The sequence below is a fragment of the Bos javanicus genome, chromosome 17 (genome assembly GCF_032452875.1).
Source record: "Bos javanicus breed banteng chromosome 17, ARS-OSU_banteng_1.0, whole genome shotgun sequence".
In the NCBI taxonomy this organism is placed as follows: domain Eukaryota; kingdom Metazoa; phylum Chordata; class Mammalia; order Artiodactyla; family Bovidae; genus Bos; species Bos javanicus.
Genome location: NC_083884.1, coordinates 62,360,848 through 62,379,725, shown reverse-complemented (window position 1 = coordinate 62,379,725; position 18,878 = coordinate 62,360,848). Strand labels below are relative to the sequence as shown.

Below are 18,878 nucleotides of genomic sequence, written 5' to 3'. Positions count from 1 at the left end.
AGCCACCAGGGAAGCCCCAATAACTATAGGAGAGAGTGAGTAAAAGTCGCTCAGTCGTGTCCGACTCTTTGCGACCTCATGGACTATACAGTTCTTGGCATTCTCCAGGCCAGAATACTGGAGTGGGTAGCCTTTCCCTTTTTCAGGGGATCTTCCCGACCCAGGAATCGAACCAGGGTCTCCTGCACTGCAGGCGGATTCTTTACCAACTGAGAACTTATTAAACAGACCAGGCCTAGTTCTAAACATTTTACATATTTAATCGTCCTCATAATCCAAGAAGAAAATACAATTACTATTCCCTTTTTACAGAAATCAAGGAATGGAGGCTCAGAGAAATCAAGCTACTTTCCTAAGGTTCAGTTCAGTTCAGTCGCTCAGTCGTGTCCGACTCTTTCCGACCCCAATCTCTTTCCTAAGGTTACACAGCAGTAAGTGGAACAACTATTTGAGGAATGAAATGAATGAAATTCGACTTCACAGCACAGGGATGGAAATTGACGCTGTGGGAGCAGATAGGATCAATTTACGCGACTGAGTGTAACTTTGAGCACACAACGCACGGTTTAACGCCAAGATCTAAAGGAGAATGAGAAGGTCCTTTGGGAAAAGCGCGGCGGAGGCTCCACAGAGCCACTACTGCCATGACCAGCTTCAGCACAGAATGGAAGCAGGAAGTAGTGGCGGGCGTCGCGTGGGAGTGACGTCATGGAGGAGCCGGCGGGGAAGGGCGGGGGAGGAGGAGGAGAAGGAGGAGGAGCGAACCGGGCTTGGGGGGCGGCTGTATAGTCTCCGGGCTCCTCGGGCCTTGAGGGGGGTCTGCGCGCGGCCGGCTGGCTCTGCCCCCCGCTCCGTCCGGTCCGGAGCGGGCCTCCCTCTGGCCAGCCCGATGTGACCGGGCCCAGCGGAGCCTGAGTAAGGAGCCGGTTCGTCGCGGAGCCGGAGGGCGGGAGGAACATGACATCGCGGAGGTGAGGAGCCCCGAGGGCCTAGCCCGGGCCTCGGCCCGGCCCCCGCCGCTTTCAGTCAGCTCCGCCCGGGAGGGGGCGGCCCGGCTGGGCTTCGGACTCCCGCCCGGGGTCGCGGGGCAGGCTCCGTTCCAGCTCCCTAAGCCCTCCCGGGCCCCGGGGCCCGGCCCTAGCGCGCCCCCAACCCCTCGGGTCCTCATTCATTTCCTGCCTCCGCGGAGTTCCGGCTCCCGCAGCCCTGGGGATGCCCGTCAGGATGGGGTCAGGTAGAGCCGCCCGGGGAACCGCGGACGCTAGCGGCCCGGCTCGGCGCACCGCATTCCTGACCCATTGCCTCATGAGAATTGCCTCATGGTGATTCCGAAATAACCCCGCTCACTTAGGGGAGGCTCCTCGGCCCGGGACGCGGGAGGGGAGAGGAGAGAGTTGCGCGAGGCCAGGCCAATAGTCTAGCCTCTTTGGGTCACTCTGCGTCTTGCGCGCATTTGGGGGCTTTACTCAGGGTCCTTGACCACTTTGTATGCCTCTCTGCCTCTTCTTCCTCCCCACCCCCCCCCCACCCCTCACGTGCCAGAAATGGAAAAACTGACTGTATCTGCAGCTATTAGAAGTATTTCCTTCCTCTGCGATCTTCGCTTTGGGAGGTGGGAGGGAAGGGATCGTATCTTTAGTTATTTTAATCCTTCACCGCAACCTTAAAAGTCAGGTAACATTAATCACCTCCGTTTTACGGATGTGGAAACTGAGGCTCAGAAGAAACATACTGGTAAATGACAGGGTTTGAACCTAAGAGTCAGAAGGAAGATGAGTGAGTTAATGAGATCCTTGGAAAGTTCAGAGTAACCATACTACTAATTGCTAACATTTATTTAGCTCTTACCGTATGCCAAACATATTTAATCCTTATTATAACCCTATCAGGTAGGTACTGTTATCCCGCTCTAAAGAGAGTAAATGAATTTCAGAAGTTAAGCAACTTGCCTAGTAGTAGTGCTAGTTCTAGTGTTAGTCGCTCAGTTGTGTCCGACTCTTGGCTAAGGTCACTCGATCAGTAAGTGGTGGAGACAGAACCCCACTGTTAATTACTAGTCTGCTATTACAACTGTTGCCAATCATTTGTAAGCCTTAATTTTGTTGTTAAATATTAGTATCATCAATTGTTTTCAAATAATGATCCTGCTATTGTATTGTCATTCTGTATAGGATTCACACTGTCTTAGACATTTGAAAAACTGTTTCAAGCTGTTGGGGTTATTGACTGAGAGACTTTTCAAAACATTAGGAATGTCTTCTCAGAAATACACCTGCACATTATTCATTGATGGGATGAAATGAGAGAAAGGAGAAAACTGAAAACTTAAGCAGTGAGTGATTTGGACAGGTCTTCTGGCAAGTGCTTACAGATCTGGGTAATATATAATTGCATTTCAGCAGAACAGTGTATAGCCTCAAATGTTCTAATTCTTTAGAGAGCATTTAAATAAAAACAGTTTTCTATTCTTTAATCTGTCAAATAGTCATTGAGCCTTTTGTTCCTTGTGTCTGCTTTTCCAGACAAGTAAGGATCTGCTTCTTTTAGGAGACAAAAAGTCTGGGGACTGGGGGTGGGGTAGGGGCTGGGTAGTAATAGACCCTACATTGTCCAACTTGTTAATTTAGGAGCCAGGAAGTGTGAGAAGAGCCAAAGCAGCAAGTGGTAAAGATGACAGTTTGAAATGAAGTAATTCCTCCTCTCCTCCTCCAGCCCTCCCATACTTGTTATGGAAGAAAAATATGTGCCCCCTAAAAAGTCAGATTATTGTAATGCACGACTTCCCAGGTGGCTCAGTGGTTAAGAATTCACCTGCCAATGCAGGAGACTCGGGTTGGATCCCTGGGTGGGGAAGAGTCCTTGGAGAAGGAAATGGCAACCCTCTCCAGTATTCTTGCCTGGGAAATCCTTTGGACAGAGGAGCCTGGCTGTCTGCAGTCCATGGGGTTGCAAAAGAGGCAGAGATGATTTAGCAACTAAACGATAACAACGACAACAATGCACACAATTGGGGATTATTTATTATTAGTTTTCAGATCATAGGTCTTTTATTATTTTTAAACCAGCTTTATTGAGGTATAAGTGACATGCCACAAATTGCATATATTTAAGCATACAATTTGATAAGTTTCCACACATGTATACACTCAAGAAACCAGCAACACAAATCAAGATAATGAATATACCCATCACCCCTGTGATGGCTCCTGGAACCCTTTATAATCCCTTCCTTGTTGCCAGGCAGACACTTTTCTGCTTTCTGTCACTATACCTTAGTTTGCATTTCCTAGGATTTTATACAAGTGGACTTTTGTGTGTGGCTTCTTATGCTCAGCAAAATTATATCGAGGTTCATCTATGTTGTTGTGTATGGCAAATAGTTCCTTTTTATTGATCAGTGATATTCTACTGTATGGCTTTACCACCATTCATTTTTCCATCCAGTTGTTGGTGGACTTTTGGGTTGTTTCAGAGTTTGGCTTCACAAATAAAACTGCTCTGAATGTCCGTGTTCATGTGTTTATATGGATGTATACTTTCATTCTTCTTTGATAAATCCTTATCAGTGGTATGGCTGGATCACATAGCAGATGTGTATATATATATTTAGGAGATATAATTTTAAAAAATTTTATTGGAGTATAGTTTATAATTTTTTTTTACTTTAAAAAGTTATTTATTTTTTAATTGAAGGATAATTGCTTTACAGAATTTTGTTGTTTTCTGTCAAACCTCAACGTGAATCAGCCATGGGTATACATATGTCCCCTCCCTCTTGAACCTCTTTCCCATCTCCCTCCCCATCCCACCCCTCTAGGTTGATACAGAGCCCCTGTTTGAGCAGATGTATATTTAATTTTTTCAGAAACTACCAAACTTTTTCAAAATGTTCCCACTGGCAGTGTATTAAGAATTCAGTTTCTCCACATCTTGGCCAACACTTGGTGTGGTCAGTTTTTAAATTTCAGTCATGTAAAGGTGTGTCATTGTAGTTTTTTCCTATATCAGTACTGTTAAATTTAATTTACTTATTTTAATAGAGGTATAATTGACATGTAACATTATATTAGTTTCAGCTGTACAGCATACTGATTTGATATTTATTTATTGTAATTTTAATTTGTATTTTCCCTGGTGACTAATAATGTTGATCATTTTTTCATGTGTTTGTTTGCCATCTGTATCTCTTCTTTGGTGGCACATCTATTGATTAAATATTTTCCCTTTTAAAATTTATGTGTAAAAAATAAAATTTACTTCTTTGTTTTCTTATTGAAATTTGAGAGCTTTTTTATTCTGGATACAAGTCTTTGATCGGAATTGCAAGCATTTTCTTTTAGTCTGTAGCTTGTCTTTTCATTTTATTAAACAGTGTCTTAAGCAGAGGGTTTTAATTTTGATGAAGTCGAATTTATCAGTTAAAAAAAGTGGATCATGCTTTTGGTGTTATTCTTAAGAAATCTTTGCTTAATCTAAGTCTCAAGTGTTTTCTCCAAGTTTTATAGTTTTAGGTTTGTGATCCACTTTGAGTTAACTTTTGTATGTGGTATGGGCTGTGGATGTATCTTCTCTTCTTTGCATATGAGTGTTCAGTTGTTCTAGCACCGCTTGCTGGAAAGACTGTCCATCTTTACTGAACTCACACCTTTTTTGAAGATCAGTTGTCCATTTGTACATGGGTCTATTTCTGGACTCTCTTCTGTTCTACTGATCTATTTGTCTTTATGTCAGTACTGCACGATCTTGATCATTGTAGCTTTATAACAAGTCTTGAAATCGGATAGTGTCTTCAGTCTTCAAACTGCTCTTTTTCAAATGACATTTAACCTCAAAATTAATACATTCACCAAGTAGTTACTGAACCAGGCAGGATGAGGCAATAAAGTAGGCAAAGATTGCTGTTCTCATGACTGAGAGAGAACGTGAACAAACCCATGAATAAATAAGACTATTTCAGGTAGTAATAACTTCTGGGAGGCCGAAAAAAGCAAATGTGGAGAATGTGGTTAGTTTTGATAATGGGTTTAGGAAAAGTCTCTGAGGAGGTGATCATAGGAGCTGACTCCTCAGTGACTAATATTCTGAATTTTGTGTAGCTTAATTATCAAACTAATCTTTTTTGGTTCATGGGTTTAGAGTCTTTATGTGTTCAGTAATTAAAATGTCATATTCAGTATGCTGATGCCTCTCAGCATCACAGGTAGGGAAAGGATGTGCAATTAAATGACAAGCCCCACCCCCACACACCCCTCTGCCATGGGCTTCCCTGGTGGCTAGGCAGTAAAGTATCCACCTGCCAATGTAGGAGATTGGATCCCTGGGTTGGGAAGATCCCCTGGAGAAGGAAATGGTAACCCACTGCAGTATGCTTGCCTGGGAAATCCTATGGACAGAGGTGCCTGGCAGTCAGTGGGGTCGCAAAGAGTCAGACATGGCTTAGCCACTAAACAACCACCACCCCAGGTAATAGAGTGATGGCAGTTCTGTGTTTAGATTTTGAGATTGCTTGGCTGCTCTACTCTGCCTCGCCCGGCTGACCAAACAGGTTATATCTTTCAGCATCTGGTACATCTTTGGCATTTGCTTTTTTTCCTCTGGGAGAGACTGTCTGATGACGTGTACTGAGAGGGGCAGAAAATTTAGCTTGTTCTCTAACTCAAGGCTTTTGGTTTATCTGTTGCAGGTCAAGTACATTTTGTCCCAGGCTCTCCCTGGTGGCCATGTTTGTTTATCTCCTGTGGGAGTCAATAAACTTGCCTTACTGAAAAATAACAGCTCTGTGTCTTTCCAGTTGAAACTTGTTGTCTTTGCTAACGTCCTATCCAGAACTCGGGTTTTTGTCCAGAGCTGCTCAAATGCAAGGCCCACTGCTAAGATTACTTACTCCTCTTGCACGTGGTCAATGTGGTGACTGTTAGAGAGTCACACGAGATCTGGAAAAGCAGAGCCAACCCTTGTTTGTAATTGTTACTAGTGGGCCTTGGTGTACTTTGTTAGGCAGCAGCAGAACAATAGAAGACACTGTGCTTATTCCTTTTTCCCTTTGGGAAACACAGATAGCACTTGCCTTCCGATGCTGCCCTTTTTAAGGAAGGGGAAGACAAATACTGATGTTTGGTAGGTTCTGTGGCAGTTGTGGACTGCACCCAAGGGTTTGAGAACCGCCCCCGCCCCCCCGAAGTGGATTCAAGCTCCCTAAAATTGCAGCCCAGTTCACTACTGAGTTTTGGAGGGTGATGTGCATTCAGCAAACTCTTAGCAGTGCTGAAATATGAAAGACACAGTTCGTGTTTTCAAGTAGCATTGACTTTAGAGGGAGACAGACTTGTGGGCCAGCATCGAACGAGTTTGATGAAAGTAGTATCAAACTGAAACTGAACTTTGTCAGTACAGAGCGTACTGTTTAGAGCACACACATACTTGTGCGCTGATGTGCACTTCACACACACTGTGTGTGTCTGTTATATACACATACCTATACCCACATGCAATATGTTTATTTTAAAAACAGTAGACTATAGATCCAAGCCTTTGTCACTCCACTGACCCACTCTAATGGAACCTTGACTTATTCATTCACGAATGTGGGATTTAACTTGGTTATCAGGGGATTACTACGTATGGGGGGCACTGTACTAGGCGTTGAGTGTCCAGGTTTTAAGGAAACAGTGAGTGTGAAAGTGCTGAGGTGCGGAGTTCTCAGAGTGCTTGAAGGACAGACAGGAGCACGTGGTGGAGCTGACACTGGGGCTGTAGGTGGGGACGAGACCACGCAGGGATTATTAAGGTCCTCAGCATCACGTGGACCACAGAGAAGAGTTTGGATTGTATTTTAAGAGCAGCTCAAACCCATAGAAGGATGTAATCGGGGAGTGGCATGAGATGATCTATTTAAAAATATCCCTCTAGCTGCTCTGAAGGGAGGGTTGTTAAGAGGTTCGAGTGGACCCTGGGAGAGCAGACAAACAAGAGAGAGACTTCAAACAGGATAGAAGCCATTTGTGGAAAGATTTTTGCAGGCAGTTTCCAATGCCTTGTCATCAGAGCAGAGATACTGACCAATGAAACTCCGTGAAAAGATAATGATCAATTAAGCCATAGCTCTATACTACCATTAAAAAACTGCCTTCACTTTTTTTCTAGCCTCTGTTACCTAGAATCCTTTTCCCTATCAACTACCCCTCCCTCATGACTCATCCTTTTCCCCATTGAAAATTAGCATTTAATTGGAAAAGAGGAATATTCTTGTAATCTGCAGAAAGTACCACTTTAAACTTTCTCCCCAAGGACAAAGATAATCATTTTTGTAGCGCAGCGGGTAAGAAAGCCATACCCAGTATCACTTTATATTTAGGCAAGAAACTGAAATTAGACTTTGGATCCCTAGTTTAAACTCCCTTCTTAGCATAGCAGCCTTGAGAATAAGTTCCTGAAATTAACAGCCTGCTCGACTGTTTCCCCACATCACTGGGGGGAAGGGGACGCATGGATAAAATAATCAGCATCATTGTATTTTCTTTTTGGTTCATCAGCATTTTCTTTTTTAAACTCACTTGACATAAAGAAGAGCCTGGTCTCAGTGAGCTAGGGCTTTGTAGAATCTGTGCTCAGTAATGAGAGATTTACATTTTTGGTATGATTTCCCGGCAAGTAGTTTGGGTTAGTAAACTCTCTTGGAGGTGGGGGATTCTGTCTTTCCTTTCTTCAGGCCCACTCAGCACAGGACTGATTTGTTTCACACATTGGTTGGAGGCTCTTTTTTCCACAAGCATTGGGGTTGTGAGAGTGTGCATGTGTTTTCAGCTCTTTCTGCGAGATGGGTGGCACCCACCTGGGCCGTGTTGTGACCTGAGAGTCTTAATAAGTAATAGTGCTGCAGACTCAGAGAACAGACTTAACAGGGGGGGCTGGGGAAGGGGTAGTGAGGGTGTTCGAGATTGTCATGTACACACCGTTATATTTAAAGTGAGTAACCAACAAGGACCTACTGCACAGCACAGGGGACCCTGCACAGTGTTATGTGGCAGCCTAGACGGGAGGGGAGTTCGGGGCAGAATGGATGCATGTATATGTATTTAGTGCCTTTGCTGTCCACCTGAAACTATCACAACATTGTTAATTGGCTGTACCCAATATAAAAGTAAAAAAAAAAGTTTTTTTAAAAAATAGGCAGTGCCAGAGGATGACCGATTAGAAGGGGTTGTCAAGCACCTGGAGGTTTGTGAGAGTTACAGTGTACAAGAGGAGAACGCTCATATTCCCTGGTGGCCCAGTGGTTAAGACTCTGTACTTGCACTGCAGGGGGCACCGGTTTGATCCCTGGTCAGGGAACTAAGATCCAGCATGCCTTGTGGCAGGGCACTGAAAAAAAAAAATACATAAGAGAACTCTCTTCCCCTCTTCTGCATGTGATTTTTTTCCCTGTGCCCTTCCTTTCTGGCTTTTCTCCTCCCTGATTTTTCTTCATTCCCCAAAATTAACTCAGGCATCCGTCCTTCACCAAGTGCCTATGGTAGACGTTAGGCAGACTGACATTTATCTGTTTCTTCTCATCTTTTATGGACCTACCTTGTTGATAAACCCAAATGCCCTTTTCCCCTCCTTTGAGGTAACATAGATACATTTACATGATTTGGGGAGACTAACCTCTGCTGTTTGAATTCACATGAAGCAGAAGATGGGGGCAGGATTTAGAGATGTGTGGCCTCAGTACCTACTATTACAAGTGTTTCTGTCATCCTTGAGGCCGGCTCTATAATCTAATATTAAACCTGTTAACTTCACAACCCTTTGGCTTCCCTTGTGGCTCAGTGGTAAAGAACCCGCCTACCAGCGCAAGAGATGTAAGGGACATAGGTTCAGTCCCTGGGTTGGGAAGATGCCCTGGAGAAAGACATGGCAACCCACTCCAGTATTGCCTGGAGAATCCCCATGGACAGAGGAGCCTGGTGGGCTAGTCCATAGGGTCGCACAGAGTCAGACACGACTGAAGCGACTTAGCACACGCATATCCTTTACCCTCCCTCACTAAGATCTCAGGGATTGAATGAACTCTTAACTGCTCTGTGTTAGAGGTGAGCATTTTGCGAATCACAAAACTACTAGTCGTTGAACTACAAATATTAAACATGCAATTGGGAAAAAGTTTCTGGTAAATATAAAGAACTTTTTGAAAAGCATAGCTCAGGAAAGAGAGTTTACAATATATCAAAACTCAAGTGGGTGGATTATGTTGTAGAACTTTCAATTTCTAATTATACACCGTTCGAAATAACGTGGGGACAGCCCCTGAGCCCTGAAGTTCAGTTTTTGCAAAGACAGTGTAACATAAATGATTCATATGTCAAAATGGGCCATGTGAAACTAACATAATTATGCAAGAGAAGAATCTATCTGCATATCTTCCACCAATAATAATAATGATAACAACAGCGATAACCAATGTTTGTTAAGCTCTTACTCTGTCTAGCCTTTGTGCTAAATGCTGGTTACTGAGTTTCCCCCATAAACATTACTCTCCTCTGTTCCCTCTTAATAACATGATAGGCATAATTAGAACCTGGCAATGAAGCAGTGATAGTTTGTTTAATATAAGGGTAAAGAGACCACGTGCTTTTTCCCCTGTGCCAGTCTGCCTGATGGGTGTTCGTGGTGGTTACCTAGCCCACCTTCAGCAGTCACTTTTTTTTTTTTTTAGCAGTCACTTTTATAATGTCTCTAAGCCTTAGCAGGATACTCTACGTAAATGTTGTGTTTTTAAAATACACAAAGGTGGGAACACATGGTTATGAATGAAGACCATCTAGACTCAGAGTCCTGCTCTAGAAATTTTTAGAAATAAATAACAGTGTAAAGGCTAAAAATTTGATTTTTGGAGTCTGCATTGTATGCTGGCCCCATGGAAAACAGTCAGTAAATGTGGCCACAGTTTTAAAAAAATAATGTATTTATTATTTATTTTTATTTTTGGCTGCTGGGTCTTTGTTGCTGCGTGTGGGCTTTCTCTAGTGGCGGAGAGGGGGGCCACTCTCCTGATGCGGTGCGCGGGCTTCTCATTGTGGTGGCTTCTCTTATTTCAGAGCACGGGCCCTAGGATGCATGGGCTTGGTTGCCTCCATGGCATGTGGGACCTTCCTGGATCAGAGATCGAACCCATGTCCCCTACATTGCAAGGTGGATTCTTAACCACTGGACCACCAGGGAAGCCCTGTGGTCGCAGTTTTAACTAGCCATAATAAATAATAGCCAGTAAATTATTTTTTTCCTTGCTGTCAGAGCAAGTTCATAATTGAGGAGAAAAAAATGTATGTAATAATATGAGTATGGAGAAGTCTTTTCTGTTTTATAATTTGCAACTTTTTATTTAAATCTGAAATATTTGTAGGGGAGAGAGACTCAAAAGGGAGGGGAGATATATATATATGTATATATAAAATTATGGCTTCCCTGGCGACTCAGACAATATAGAATCCACCTGCAATGAAGGAGACCCAGGTTCGATCCCTGGGTCAGGAATATTCCCTGGAGAAGGAAATGGCAACCCACTCCAGTATTCTTGCCTCGGAAATCTCATGGACAGAGGAGCCTGGTGGGCTACAGTCCATGAGGTGTGAAGAGTTGGACATGACTGAGTGACTAACGCTTTTCATGACTTGATTTGTGTTATTGTACCTCAGAATAAAAGCACAATATTATAAAGCAATTTTCCACCAATTAAAAAATATTATTAGTGGGAAAAATATAATTATGCCTTCTCTGTCTTCATACTCTTTTCCTGATGTAAATTCTCATCTCTGTCTTATTTACTTTCTTCTTCCAGTCACCCCATCTTTTTAGTACCTATTGTGAAGGGCCCTGTTAAAATCTGTGCCTTTATTGTAAATATTTTATTCTGACCTAAAACAAAATTCCTAGTTCCTAAGGTGAAAGTCCTTAGAGTTTTTTCTGTGCTAAGCATTTTATGTGTTATTAATTGACTTCAAGCTCACAACAACTTGCTGTGAGTCAAGTTTTCTAAACATAGCAAGAAACCCAGAAACCATAAAGGAACAAGCTGATAAATTTAATCATGCCAAGATGAATTTCTTTGGGGGCAAAAAAATTAACCACAAGTGAGTAAAAAAGGAAAAATGCTAAGACAAATGTTGTCACACATATAATAAAGGATCATTTTTCTGGTTCTATCAAGAGCCCCTTTAAATGAGTAAGAAAAAAAATCCAATAGAAAATGAACAATGGCAAGCTGACAACTCACAGAAAAGGGGGGAAAAAATGGTCTGAAAACTTGAAAAATCGCTCAGTCTCACACAGAAATGCAAAGTAGAATGGTACCATTTTCCATGACTCAGATGAAAAAGTTTGGTAATATATGTGGTATTGGCAAAACTGGGAGAAAACAGGGACTTTCACACTCATTTCATGGGAGTTGAAACTGTTACCTTCTTTTGAGTGCAGTTTGGCAGATTTATCAGAGTTAAAAAAACACTCTTGTCAAAACAGTTTTGTTTCTAAAATTTTAATTTACAACCATGCTTGTAAACTTGTATAGAGATAATTATAAAGGGTATGATATGCTGCATTATTTGTATTAACAAAAATCTAGGAATAATATAAATGTCCTTTAATAGGGATTAAATTATGAATAGTACATTCTTATAATGGAATAATGTATAGCCATTAAAAAGAATAGAAAGATCATATAGAAAGATCTTTGTGTTGGAGTAAGTGAAAAATCGGGGTGTAGATCAGGCTTCCATTTGTGTGTGTGTTCCACATAGCCTGGCATGGAGTATGCACCGGTGCACATGTAGGTAAGTATGTGTGTGTGGCGTGCTGCAATTCATGGGGTCGCAAAGAGTCGGACACGACAGAGCGACTGATCTGATCTGATGTGTGTGTGTGTGTGTGTGTGTATATGCATGAGACGTTTCTCAGTGTTATAGGAAACTTGCTAACTGTAGTTACTTTTGACGAATACAGCTGGGAGTCTATGGAACCTTGGGCTTTTTCTCTGAAATTTCATGCCTATCGTGCTGTTTTAATAGATAAATTTTAAAAGGTTTTAGAAAGTTTTAAGTGTGTGTGCTCAGCAGGATCCTAGAGGGCATCGACTATACAAAACTAGAGCCGCCTAAAGTAGCTGGCTGAGATAAGGAAAGATGAAACAGGAATGAAAAACAGGATAACCAAATAAAAAGATCTTGCTAGAAGCAGTAAACAGTGCTTTTGAGGGAGCCCTCCCCATGGTGAGGTTGGGGGCAAACCTGAGAAATTCTTCTAAGAACCTGTTTTTGAAAAACAAAGAGGAGATAACAGAGGTGACAGTAAGGGATCAGATCTCCCATAGGTGGTGGGGGCCAGGCTGGGTGACCAGTGTACCTGAAGCAACCGCTGAGCTTGAAGTATGCGTCAGTTCACTTCAAGTAACCTGAGAATTGTAGGCTTAAGGATTTTTTAAACACTGATATAACCATCGTTATAATTTAAAAATAATTAGAATCTTTGAATCAGGAACAAGGTATCTGCTGTCCATATCACTGAAGTAGCTGTCTTTTTCTGGGATAGATATCAGTGTTATATTTGCTTCATGAAAGGAAGTGGTGCATTTTCTTTTCCTTTTGCTTCTCTGGAATAATTTATAGAGCATGGAATGGTATGGTCTTTGAAAGTTTGATAGAATTCCATTTTGAAACCAAACAAATAAAAAGCTTGGTGCTTTTCTGTGGGGTAATTTTAAAATTGCTCTGTTTTTATATAGAAATTGGTTTGCCTGCATTTTCTCTTGAATGGACCAGTTTGGGCAGTCTGTATTTCCTTAGAAAATTATTCACTTCATCTGGATTTTCTAATTTATTGGTACACCAGTTTGCAAAGTAGTTTCTTAAAAAATTCTTCTTCTTCTGTTTGAGTGGTTATGGTTATTTCCCCCTTGTCATTTCTTATTTTATGTATTTGTGATTTTTTTTTCTTATTTGTGTATTCCTGATTGAGTTAACTAGTGGTTTATCTATTTTGCTAATTTTAAGAAGCAGGATTTTTATTAATTACATCTGCTACCTTTTTTTCTTTGATTTTTGCTTTTATCTTTATAAAATATGTTTCCTTCCTTGTGGTATACTTTGGCTTTTGTTTGGCAGGGGTGGGACTTTATTTATTTATTTATTTTTTTATTATTGTTAGTGTTTGTGTAGTGAATTTTCCACTGATCACTCTATTAGCTGTATGCTATAAATATTGATACATAGTGTTTTTGTGGCCATTATTTTTTAAAAATTGTGTAATTTGAGCTTATATTTCCCCCTTTACCTAACAGTTGTTTAATGGAAGGTTTTAAAATTTCCAGGTACCAGGGCCTTTCAGTTTTTTGCTTTTGTTAGTAGAATTCGGTTTTATTGCCTTATGATAGTGTATTTGGTAATACTTTTTTCTCTTACACTATATATATTAGTGAAGTATAGTTGACTTACAGTGCTTTAGGTGCACAGCAAGGTGATTCATTTATGTATATATACATATATATTCTATACAGTCAGCAAAAACAAGACCAGGAGCTGACTGTGGCTCAGGTCATGAACTCCTTATTGCCAAATTCAGACTTAAATTGAAGAAAACCACTAGACCATTTGGGCATGACCTAAATCAAATCCCTTATGATTATACAGTGGAAGTGAGAAATAGATTTAAGGGCCTAGATCTGATAGAGTGCCTGATGAGCTATGGAATGAGGTTTGTGACACTGTACAGGAGACAGGGATCAAGACCATCACCATGGGAAAGAAATGCAAAAAAGCAAAATGGCTGTCTAGGGAGGCCTTACAAATAGCTGTGAAAAGAAGAGAAGCGAAAAGCAAAGGAGAAAAGCAAAGATATAAACATCTGAATGCAGAGTTCCAAAGAATAGCAAGGAGAGATAAGAAAGCCTTCTTCAGAGATCAATGCAAAGAAATAGAGGAAAACAACAGAATGGGAAAGACTAGAGATCTCTTCAAGAAAATCAGAGATACCAAAGGAACATTTCATGCAAAGATAGGCTCGATAAAGGACAGAAATGGTATGGACCTAACAGAAGCAGAAGATATTAATAAGAGGTGGCAAGAATACACAGAAGAACTGTACAAAAAAGATCTTCACGACCCAGAGAATCACGATGGTGTGATCACTCACCTAGAGCCAGACATCCTGGAATGTGAAGTCAAGTGGGCCTTAGAAAGCGTCAGTACGAACAAAGCTAGTGGAGGTGATAGAATTCCAGTTGAGCTATTCCAAATCCTGAAAGATGATGCTGTGAAAGTGCTGCACTCAATATGCCAGCAAATTTGGAAAACTCAGCAGTGGCCACAGGACTGGAAAAGGTCCGTCTTCATTCCAATCCCAAAGAAAGGCAATGCCAAAGAATGCTCAAACTACCGCACAATTGCACTCATCTCACACGCTAGTAAAGTAATGCTTAAAATTCTCCAAGCCAGGCTTCAGCAATATGTGAACTGTGAACTTCCAGATGTTCAAGCTGGTTTTAGAAGAGGCAAAGGAACCAGAGATTAAACTGCCAATGTCTACTGGATCGTCGAAAAAGCAAGAGAGTTCCAGAAAAACATCTATTTCTGCTTTATTGACTATGCCAAAGCCTTTGACTGTGTGGATCACAATAAACTGTGGAAAATTCTGAAAGAGATGGGAATACCAGACCACCTGACCTGCCTCTTGAGAAATTTGTATGCAGGTCAGGAAGCAACAGTTAGAACTGGACATGGAACAACAGACTGGTTCCAAATAGGAAAAGGAGTAGTCAAGGCTGCATATTATCACTCTGCTTATATAACTTATATGCAGAGTACATCATGAGAAACGCTGGGCTGGAAGAAACACAAGCTGGAACCAAGATTGCCGGGAGAAACATCAATAACCTCAGATATGCAGATGACACCACCCTTATGGCAGAAAGTGAAGAGGAACTAAAAAGCCTCTTGATGAAGGTGAAAGTGGAGAGTGAAAAAGTTGGCTTAAAGCTCAACATGCGGAAAACGAAGATCATGGTATCCGGTCCCATCACTTCATGGGAAATAGATGGGGAAACAGTGGAAATGACTCTTTGCGACCCCGTGGACTATAGCCCGCTAGGCTCCTCTGTCCATGGGATTCTCCAGGCAAGAATGGGCTCCAAAATCACTGCAGATGGTGACTGCAGCCATGAAATTAAAAGACGCTTACTCTTTGGAAGGAAAGTTATGACCAAGCTAGATAGCATATTCAAAGCAGAGACATTACTTTGCCAACAAAGGTTTGTCTAGTCAAGGCTATTGTTTTTCTTGTGGTCATGTATGGATGTGAAAGTTGGACTGTGAAGAAGGCTGAGCGCCGAAGAATTGATGCTTTTGAACTGTGGTGTTGGAGAAGACTCTTGAGAGTCCCTTGGACTGCAAGGAGATCCAATCAGTCCATTCTGAAGGAGATCAGCCCTGGGATTTCTTTGGACGGAATGATGCTGAAGCTGAAACTCCAGTACTTTGGCCATCTCATGCAAGGAGTTGCCTCATTGGAAAAGACTCTGATGCTGGGAGGGATTGGGCGCAAGAGGAGAAGGGGACGACAGAGGATGAGATGGCTGGATGGCATCACTGACTCGATGGACATGAGTCTGAGTGAACTCCGGGAGTTGGTGATGGACAGGGAGGCCTGGCATGCTGCGATTCATGGGGTCACAAAGAGTTGGATACAACTGAGCGACTGATCTGATGTGATCTGAGATATGTATTATTTTTCAGATTCTTTTCCATTATAGGTTTTTATAAGATATTGACTATAGTTCCCTGTGCTATACAGTTAACTTTTGTTGTGTGTTGCATATTTATTTTTTTATTAGACATCTAGCATTCTATTCATACTACATCAAACAAGTAGTATCAAAATGTCATAAATTTTTTAGCTAGGCAAAAATTTATAAGTTTTCTAAAATACATATATTATACATGTATATCAGTTCAGTTCAGTCGCTCAGTCATGTCCGACTCTTCACGACCCCATGAATCACAGCACGCCAGGCCTCCCTGTCCATCACCAACTCCCGGAGTTCACCCAGACCCACTTCCATCAAGTCAGTGATGCCATCCAGCCATCTCATCCTCTGTCGTCCACTTCTTCTCCTGCCCCCAATCCCTCCCAGCATCAGAGTCTTTTCCAATGAGGCAACTCTTCGCATGAGGTGGCCAAAGTACTGGAGTTTCAGCTTCAGCATCATTCCGTCCAAAGAAATCCCAGGGCTGATCTCCTTCAGAATGGACTGGTTGGATCTCCTTGCAGTCCAAGGGACTCTCAAGAGTCTTCTCCAACACCACAGTTCAAAAGCATCAATTCTTCGGCACTCAGCCTTCTTCACAGTCCAACTCTCACATCCATACATGACCACAGGAAAAACCATAGCCTTGACTAGATGGACCTTTGTCGCAAAGTAATGTCTCTGGTTTTGAATATGCTATCTAGGTTGGTCATAACTTTCCTTCCAAAGAGTAAGCGTCTTTTAATTTCATGGCTGCAGTCACCATCTGCAGTGATTTTGGAGCCCACCAAAATAAAGTCTGACACCGTTTCCCCATCTATTTCCCATGAAGTGATGGGACTAGATGCCATGATCTTCATTTTCTGAATGTTGAGCTTTAAGCCAGCTTTTTCACTCTCCACTTTCACTTTCATCAAGAGGCTTTTTAGTTCTTCTTCACTTTCTGCCATAAGGGTGGTGTCATCTGCATATCTGAGGTTATTGATATTTCTCCTGGCAATCTTGATTCCAGCTTGTGCTTCTTCCAGTCCAGCGTTTCTCATGATGTACTCTGCATATAAGTTAAATAAGCAGGGTGATAATATACAGCCTTGACGTACTCCTTTTCCTATTTGGAACCTATTTGGAAGAACAGTCTGTCCTTTTCCTATGTGGAACAACAGTCTGTTGTTCCATGTCCAGTTCTAACTGTTGCTTCCTGACCTGCATACAGATTTCTCAAGAGGCAGGTCAGGTGGTCTGGTATTCCCATCTCTTTCAGAATTTTCCACAGTTTATTGTGATCCACACAGTCAAAGGCTTTGTCATAGTCAATAAAGCAGAAATAGATGTTTTTCTGGAACTCTCTTGCTTTTTCCATGATCCAGCAGATGTTGGTAATTTGATCTCTGGTTCCTCTGCCTTTTCTAAAACCAGCTTGAACATCCAGAAGTTCACAGTTCACGTATTGCTGAAGCCTGGCTTGGAGAATTTTGAGCATTACTTTACTAGCATGTGAGATGAGTGCAGTTGTGTGGTAGTTTGAGCATTCTTTGGCATTGCCTTTCTTTGGGATTGGAATGAAGACGGACCTTTTCCAGTCCTGTGGCCACTGCTGAGTTTTCCAAATTTGCTGGCATATTGAGTGCAGCACTTTCACAGCATCATCTTTCAGGATTTGGAATAGCTCAACTGGAATTCCATCACCTCCACTAGCTTTGTTCGTACTGACGCTTTCTAAGGCCCACTTGACTTCACATTCCAGGATGTCTGGCTCTAGGTGAGTGATCACACCATCGTGATTCTCTGGGTCGTGAAGATCTTTTTTGTACAGTTCTTCTGTGTATTCTTGCCACCTCTTCTTTTTTTTTTTTTTTTTTGCCACCTCTTCTTAATATCTTCTGCTTCTGTTAGGTCCATACCATTTCTGTCCTTTATCGAGCCCATCTTTGCATGAAATGTCCCCTTGGTATCTCTAATTTTCTTGAAGAGATCTCTAGTCTTTCCCATTCTGTTGTTTTCCTCTATTTCTTTGCATTGATCACTGAGGAAGGCTTTCTTATCTCTTCTTGCTATTCTTTGGAACTCTGCATTCAGTTGTTTATATTTTTCCTTTTCTCCTTTGCTTTTCACTTCTCTTCTTATCACAGCTATTTGTAAGGCCTCCCCAGACAGCCATTTTGCTTTTTTGCATTTCTTTTCCATGGGGATGGTCTTGATCCCTATCTCCTGTACAATGTCATGAACCTCAGTCCATAGTTCATCAGGCACTCTATCTATCAGATCTAGGCCCTTAAATCTATTTCTCACTTCGACTGTATAATCATAAGGGATTTGATTTAGGTCATACCTGAATGGTCTAGTGGTTTTCCCTACTTTCTTCAATTTAAGTCTGAATTTGGTAATAAGGAGTTCAGGAGCCACAGTCTGCTCCTGGTCTTGTTTTTGTTGACTGTATAGAGCTTCTCCATCTTTGGCTGCAAAGAATATAATCAGTCTGATTTCGATGTTGACCATCTGGTGATGTCCATGTGTAGAATCTTCTCTTGTGTTGTTGGAAGAGGGTGTTTGCTATGACCAGTACATTTTCTTGGCAAAACTCTATTATATAGACATGTAATATGTGTATAATACATATATGGCTATATATTAAAAAATGGAAAACATAGACTAAATAAAATGGGAACACTGACTATGAAATAGATAAAATGAAACAAACTAGATAAAAGTAAAAGATAATCATATAGTCCAGTTGCTTTGAAACATGGCTGCTCATTAGAAACGCATCTGGAGAAAAAACGCTATACCTGGGCATTTGTATTTTTCAAAAAATTCTAAGATAATTCTAATGTGCATCTGGATTTTAAAAAGTGATCACAGGTTTTTCTGTTAAATGGGAGTTTTGGTGATACAGAATTCTATTATTTTCTGTTGACCAATCATGATATAATGGTATTAAGTTGTAATACTTCTACTTTATAGGAGTTACTATTTTCTTTTCTTTGTGACCTAATATATCTGATCAGTTTTTATGAAAATTCTCTGGTCACTAGGGAAGAATATGTGACTATTATCAAGATGTGGAATTCAACATATGCACAATATATCTACCATATTGTTTATGTTG

At 41.4% G+C, this 18,878-nt stretch overlaps 1 protein-coding gene across 4 annotated transcripts in view; it reads left to right on the top strand.

Moving 5' to 3' along the window:
• The first annotated feature begins 737 nt into the window (after positions 1–737).
• Positions 738–18,878, top strand: part of PTPN11 (protein tyrosine phosphatase non-receptor type 11) — a 70,680-nt gene continuing 52,539 nt past the window's right edge. For 2 of the 4 annotated variants that reach the window (XM_061384978.1, XM_061384975.1), the window contains exon 1: positions 752–971. In XM_061384978.1, coding sequence (XP_061240962.1) covers positions 958–971 — 14 coding nt within the window. In that variant the 5' untranslated portion in view covers positions 752–957. Of the gene's footprint in view, positions 972–18,878 lie in introns of all 4 variants that reach the window. The other 2 variants (XM_061384977.1, XM_061384976.1) reach the window with 2 other exon arrangements.